This window comes from Orycteropus afer, unplaced genomic scaffold, assembly GCF_000298275.1.
Source record: "Orycteropus afer afer isolate SDZICR_OR568_19922 unplaced genomic scaffold, OryAfe1.0 scaffold00037, whole genome shotgun sequence".
Classification (NCBI taxonomy): Eukaryota; Metazoa; Chordata; class Mammalia; order Tubulidentata; family Orycteropodidae; genus Orycteropus; species Orycteropus afer.
In genome coordinates, this window is record NW_006921624.1 from 16999529 (window position 1) to 17007208 (window position 7680).

The window sequence follows — 7680 nt, forward strand, 5'->3', positions numbered from 1 at the left end:
AATGGCTGGTGGGTTTGAACCGCCAGCTGTCTGGTTAGCAGGCAAGTGTCTTAGCCACTATGCTACCAGAGCTCCCAGACAACCCTTAGTCCTTTTAAATCTTTAATCAGGGGTGGCCAAAGATGAGACTTTAAATCAGCAGGTGACTGAAGAGAGAAATGCCCCATTTGAAGGAGAAAGAATGGCATGAGCAAAGGCATAAATGCAAAGAGAACACAGAAAGTTCACAAAGAGAGTGGAAAATAGTTTGATACGACTGACGGATGAGTCCAATAACAACAACAGATGAGATGAGGGCCAGCTTAGGAAGAATTTGGGAACCATGCTAAGGCATATCGACTTTATCCTGAGGCAGTGTGGGCATCACACAGTGGAGTTACATGAGGAGATTTGCATTTTAAAAAGATCTGACTGTGGTAAAGCAGTGATATATGATGCCAACTTATATAATTTTAGCTTTTCTAGATACTACATTGAAATGTAGGAACTCTGGTAGTGTAGTGCCTGAGGCACTTGACTGCTAACCAGAAAGCCAGCGGTTCAAACCCACCAGCCACTCCTCGGAAGGCAATCTACTTACATAGTGATACTGCCTCAGAAACCCAAGGAGGGGTGGCTATGAGTCAGATCCTACTCGATGGCACCTAACAACCAGCAACAACAGGCTGTAGCCTCTCTGCTCTCTAAATGGTGTGGTATAAATTAAAGAAACAAAATAACTTAGATCCGAGCATGGTGCAACTTTTTAGCTGCCATGTTTGAGTTTTTAGTCAACAGGAAGGAGGGAGTTAGTGGAAGTGACAAAAGCATATTTAAAGTTACTTTGGCCACAGGGAGTGCTGAGTTGGAAAGGAGTGAAGTGAAGTTTAATCAGGGTAAATGCAGAGTCCCCTGCACTAATGAAAACTTCGTTTCAGAATCCCAGATGGGGCAAGACTACAGGGAAAGAGAACACATCAGAGGGGGTGGGGGGCGCAATTGACTCCAAAGTGTGGCACAAGGGGATCTGGAGGAGCCAGAGAACTATGTCCTGACTGAGGTGGTGGTCACATGACCATACTTTTCTCAAAACTTGAACAACTTAGACACCCCGAAAAGGTAGATTTTACTATATGTACGTTTTTTTAAAATTCCAGATTGTTCACAAAAAATAAACCATGAAGTGGAGGGAAGGATGTCATTAAAGGAGTAAGCTAGCTTTCTGTTGCCAGATGAAGGGAGTGGTAAAGAAACTTGAGGTCAAGGATGTTATTAAGATTATAAAATTTTCAATAGTAGACACACTTTCAAATCACTGTGAGCATATAAAGTAGGTAAACTAGTCCATAGGACAAGAAGGAGAAATAAAACATTAACTTTAGATAGAGTATAAATGGTAGGAAACCATCAAGCTTTACTGAGGTTCATAAAATATGAACCTCAGGGTATGCTGCATTCCTGCATAACCCCCCCAAAAAAAAAAAAACACTGTATGGAACCTATTATAGCTCATAGCGACCTCCATTGGCTTTCCAACATGGTAAATCTTTACAGAAGTAGATTGCTCCATCTTCCTTCCTCAGAGCGGCTGGTAGGTTTGAACCACCAAGCTTCTGATTAACAGCCAAATGCCTTAGGTACTATGCCACCAGAGCTCCTAGCATTCCTGCATTTTGAGTCAATGTTATTAAAATGTCAGTACCCTCTGATTTTTCACCCAATCTCAATCAGACATTCTTGGGAAGTTGATTATGTTATTCTGAAATAATAGACCCAGGAAAAATTATGGAAAGTATTAAAAAGAAAAACAAACTGGTGGGGAGAGACGTTTTTGGGAAAAGAGTAGGAACAGGCTCCATAAGTGTAAGTATATTTGCTACATTGATTATAACAGAGAACATGGGCAGATCCATGGAACAGAATGAAAATTAATTTGAAAAATAGAGGCAACTATATTTACGAACTTCATAAGGTTCAGCATTTGGGGTTACAAAGTTCTGTCTCTTTTCAGAAGAAACTTAAAAATCCTAGAAAATCCTGAATACAGACATCCCTCGGAGATATTGTTGCAGATTTAGTTCCAGACCACACAATAAAGGCAGTCATGCAAATTTGTTTGTTTCCCAGTGTGTGTAAAAATTATGTTACAGTATGCTGTAGTCCGTGAAGTGTACAATAGCACTGTGCACAAGTCTGAAATATTGTGAGAGTTATCAAAATGTGACAGAGACATGAAGTGAGCACATGCTATTGGAAAAATGGCCCCGAAGACTTGCTCTGGGCAGCCTTGCCACAAATGTTTTGTTTAAAAAAATAATAATAAAAAAACACAACCTTCGTGAAGCACAGTAAAGCGGAAGAGCAGTAAAACAAGGTGAAGGTGTGCCTGTGTATGGCAATGAAAGGCCCTATGTCAGGCACTCACACGTACCCTGTCTCATGAAGGCTCACCAACCTGATTGAACTTTTTCTCTTTTGTCAGAGGAAATGAGCCTGGAAAAGTTCAGTCAGAGAGCTGAAGCCTGTTTGATGCTCATTGTAGAAGGAGCCAAATTAAGGAATTGGGTGGGAAGAGCTGATGGATTTAGCTACATAAAAGTCTTAAATGCCAGAAATCATGATAAACATTGGCAAATTGTTACAAAGGCCTTGGGAAAAGTTTAACAATATGTATCTAGAGCCTTTACAACTGAGGATGCTCTTTAACCCTGAAGCAGTTCTGCTTCCAGGGCTGAAGGGAGAAAAATGAACCCTGTGCAGAGATAATTGTGAAGATTAAAGTACTCAGGCAAAATCAAACCTGTTTACATTTTGAAGTAGGATTGGTCAGAATGATGGTGCATCATACAATGACTGCTGTGGAACCCTAAAATGATTCCATGCCTGCGATTGTGGGGGGAGTCCACTGTGTGCGCCTTACACCTGGGGTGTGTATGTATTGTGTGCGTGTATTGTGGGTTTTTGTAAACAAGTACTTTTATGTGTGTGAACAATTAAATACCAGCAGGAGCTAGGAGAGACTATAGCTGACTCATTTCCTAGTTTTTCTGCATGGAACGTGGATTACACTTACATAAATAAGTAAATTAAGAATTAAAATATGTTTTCATAAACCCAGCAATTTCACTTTAATGTTTTTGCCCTAGAAATGTGTCTGAAAATTTATTTATAACACATAGATTGGAAAAAACCCAGAAGCACAGTATAGGGAGGTTAAATCATGGTGTGGAATCCTACATCACTTTTAAAAATTGGCTGCAGTTTTAAAAAATAAAATGTGTTTTAAAAAACAAGAATCTATCTCAAGCCATTAACACCACTTCTCTGGGCCTAGGGATTCATTCTTCGAACAGTTTATATATCTACTATTTGGTAACCAGACGTGCCAGGGAACAGGAGTATGCAAAATGAGTCCCACACTTTTAGGGACCTTATTTTTGGTTAAGGAGCTCTGGTGGCATAGTGCCTAAGGCATTTGACTGCTAATCAGAAGGCTGGCGGTTCATACCCACCAGTCACTCCTCGGAAGGAAGGTTAGGCAGTCTACTTCCACAGTGATACCGTCTCAGAAACCCAAGGAGGGGTCGCTAAGAGTGGAGATTGACTCTACGGCAGTGCATTTGTATTTTGGGTCATGACTTCTAATGTTTATCTTTTTCCCGATGTTTCTGTGGCGTATGTTACTGTAAAGTAAGTGACTACACGTGGAAGAATGCTGCCCGCTGGCTAGTAAAGCTTCAGGCATGCACACTCAACTGCCCTTTAGGTGTGACGGGTAGGCTCTTACCACTTCCGTTAACTGGGGTCCTGTACTTTGTGCTGATAACTGTCATCTAAAAGTTGTGATGCAGTGCCCAGGCACGTGGGCGGGTGGCCGAGGGCCAACCACCCCTGGCTGCCTCACATTCCACCTCCTCTCCCTCCCTGTCACTCCCCTCCCGCATATCCAAGTCGGATGTTTTCACATGTGAAGGTGGCTGAGTTCCATGCACTGTATGTTCAGGGGACCGTGGGTCCTGGGGGGCCTTTCCACACCACTGTATATAAACGAAAACACTATCCTCTGTTGAAGCTTAAGCCATTTACTTGCATGAAAAAATGGTATCAGGTTATGGTTTAAATGTGCCAAGTAGAGAGGGTATGGACAGTAGTCAGCAAGTGACCAGATGTTCAGTCCACAAGGACAGCTGCTCTCTGTACACCCAGTCAGTACCTGGGGGGTAAGCCCAGTGTTCCCACACATCCAAGTTCAAGAGATACCTGCTCGTGGGCAGCACACTCACGTTTTTAAGCACTTGAGTGGGCCAGGTGACATCTAGACCAGATTCAGCCCAACCTCTTAGCTGCACAGTCCCTCTACCCTTCTAACCCATCTTCTGATTTCCTGATTAACCAGAAGCAAACCTGTTGCCATCAAGTTGATTCCAACTCATAGTGACCCTTTTGGACAAAGTAGAACCAGCCTCATAGGTTTCCAAGGCCGTAAATCTTTATGGAAGCAGACTGACACATCTTTCTTCCTTGGAGCAGCTGGTGGCTTCAAACCGCTTGCCTTTTAGTTAGCAGCTGACATTTGACCACTGTGCCACCAGGGCTGGCTTATTTCCTGATTACTCATCCACAGTTCATGCAGGCCCTTGAAATGGAGCTTCTTGTTCCACGCTGGATGCTAACATTGCAGGGGCTGGCGTGTGCTGCGGATTGTTGCAGTTAAAATTGTATGATCTTCGTCTTGCTAGCCCTATCTATCTCATGTCCCTGGTGACCTCCGTATATCCCTTTCTTTCTGTGAGTATTCAGTGCTTGGAACATGGTGAGCATTCAGTAAAGTAACCGTTATTCCAGCCATCACTGCGCTTGTACCTCTTAGGGAACTTGTGCTTTCATGCTCAGCAGGTCATCCAGCATTTAAAGGAAAAGTAAAGATTGTCTGAAAAGATCTCTTCAACAGTGGTGCCCACAACTCTTCTTGCCCAAGCCAGCAGCAAACGTACACATCCGTGCTCAGAGATGTCAAGCTAGGAGCAGGTGAAGTTCCACCAGAAGGGATGCTCTTCTTGGGGTGCTCATCACAGAGACATCTGTTTTTCATTCCAGCACACCTTACTCCAGAAACACAAGCTAGTAGTCTCCGCAGTCTTTGTGGGTAGCCTTTTCCCTCTAAGGTCTTTGGTTTCCGTGATCTCATTCTTAGTCTGCCTGCTTGGTTGCTGGCCCTTTTTGGTGTCTGCTGTTGAGGAGCTGAGTGGGTCCTCATTCCTTTCCCAGCTTTGAGTGCCAGGCTGACGTTTACAACCTCTGTTGGACCTCTTCACCTGGAACGCTGGCCACACCAAACCAGGGGCATGGCATTTCCCTCCACACCTTGTCCTCTTGCAAGTGAACTGTGTATTGAGAGTGAGGTATTATCCTTTAACAAAATGCAGGAATGCTCATTGTTTCAGTCATCTGTGAGGTGCAGAAAAGCATTTAGTTGTGATAACAGCCACATCGAGGAGAAGGGAGGACAGTGCCAGCCCAGTTGGCTCCACTCCAGGTGATTGCTCAAAGGCTGGGCCACCAGGGCCCCAGCCCCAACTGCAGTGATTGAAGGAGGGACGGGTGGCCTCCCTCTGGTAATTCTGGTTTGCACCCAAGGTTGAGACCCCACGAGCGGACCTTTAATTGAAGGTAGAAGGATGCACATGAAGAGTGTTTAAAGGGCCACTGAGATTGTACCTGTGTATTTACCACGTGCACTGAAAACACTGAAGAGGCATGAAAAGCATGCTGCTGCTCTGGCTCACTGTGGTTGTATTCTTGGGCAGTTCTTCTGCAGATAAATTTTGGGTTTTGCTGTATTTGGACTTCAACCCTTACATGATCATCTGTGTACTCCCACCCCCATCATAAAATTAGGAAAATATGAGCAAAGGAAATAGGTACTAAGTCCGAGGCGTGTTACGATCCGAGTCTTGAGTCCAGTTAGGGCAGTTTGTTAGGGGTTCTTTAGAACCAAATTCTTAAAAATAGCTGCCATTTTAATCAGATTAAACCGTGTACTGAACCATTGATGCCCTGAAAGAAGAGGGTAGATACTAGTAAGAACTTATACTTAATTGAGAATATAACCAGTTTGGCTTTTGTGCAGTTACTGTATTCATGGTATAGATTTCTGTATGCTGAGAAAAATGCCCTCCTGCCAATATGTGGGGTGTGTATAAAAAACAAAAAACAAACTCACTGCCATCGAGTTGATTTCGACTCAGCAACCCCTTGGGTTTCCAAGGTGGTATCTCTACAGAAGTCGATTGCCCAGTCTTTTTTCTGAGGAGTGGCTGGTGGGTTTGAACCGCCAGTCTTCTAGTTATCTGTCAAATGCCTTCAGGGAAAATCATCTAATTTTGGATTATTTCTGTCTGAGCTTTGTACTCACGGTCTCGTTTATGTCCTCTCCCCTCTGTTCCCTTCCCCCAGGATGTTGCTTCTGAGTGTGAAGTCAAATGCATGCCAACGTTTCAGTTTTATAAAAAGGGACAAAAGGTATGTACGTGTGACTTTTTGAGAAAGCTAACTGGGAAATGGGGAAATGGGGGGAGTACCACAGAAGTGACTCATCTCCAAGTAGGAAACATGTCACTACTTCCACCTGTAAGAATAGTTAAATGTCGTCCTGTACTGATTTAAGTACATAATGTGACTAATTGAAAATTGATCTTTAGTGGAACTAGGCACTAAATCCCGTCATATTTGCATCATAAAGTGCACAGAGTTCCTTAGATGTGGGTGATTCATAGGTGCTGGTAAGGGGTATTTGTGTAAAAAAAAAAAAAAATTATATTTGAGCCTTTTGATTTTTTCCTTTGTTTTTAAATAAGATTCTGCTTCTCTCCTCCTTGCATCCTTCCCCCATTCTGTGATCACATATTATGCACTTAATAGAGATACAATGATACCTATAACGTCAACTCAATATTCTCTTAACAGGTGGGTGAATTTTCTGGTGCTAATAAGGAAAAACTTGAAGCCACCATTAATGAATTAAGCTAATCGTGTTTTATGTAAACATAAACAGCCATCAGCTGTTAAAAAGTTAACTTTTTTTATTTACAAAAAAGAAAGATCAAGTATGAAGACTATATACCCAACTGCCATCTGATTGTAAATGACAATAAAATATTAATTCTACCCTTTTTAAAACTTTGTGGTGTCTTTGAATAGCTTTAATAATACATGAGGAGTGGCCATTATGATGTTTAATATCCTAAGGATTATCATACTCTTGATCACTTAGAAGGCTACTAGCTAAGGAAACCTGGTGTCAAAATGGTTAGGCACTGTACTGCTAACCAAAAGGTAGGTGGTTCAGACTCACCTAGCAGCTGCTTGGGAGAGAGACCTAGACATCTGCTCCCATAAAGATTACAGCCTAGGGAGGTATAGACAGCAAAGGTGAACCCTTTTGCATGTACAGTACTGTGTTGTCAGTGATGGCAAACATTGATCTGTAGGTGGATAGATAGGTGGACAGGCTGAACAATCAGGTATGTAGGCAGGGGGAAGTGTGCCCATGACCATGTATAGGGTTAGCAGACAATGTTTCTACGTGCGTACTTGTATGAGCTCTAAGAATGGCTGGGTGTGTAATAGAGCTGACAAGGGGCAAGGTTGTGGTGGGTTCTTGGCCACAGCCATCTACCCTGAGGGAGCAAGTTGTTGGAC

The 7680-nt window shown here is 42.8% G+C and overlaps 1 protein-coding gene across 1 annotated transcript in view; it reads left to right on the forward strand.

Annotated features, from left to right (window-relative positions):
* TXN (thioredoxin) overlaps window positions 1-7008 on the forward strand; it is a 14998-nt gene extending 7990 nt beyond the window's left edge. Inside the window, exons 4-5 of the mRNA XM_007936723.2 lie at window positions 6436-6501; window positions 6946-7008. Coding sequence (XP_007934914.1) covers window positions 6436-6501; window positions 6946-7008 — 129 coding nt within the window. The remainder of the gene's footprint in view (window positions 1-6435; window positions 6502-6945) is intronic.
* The last annotated feature ends 672 nt before the right edge of the window (window positions 7009-7680 follow it).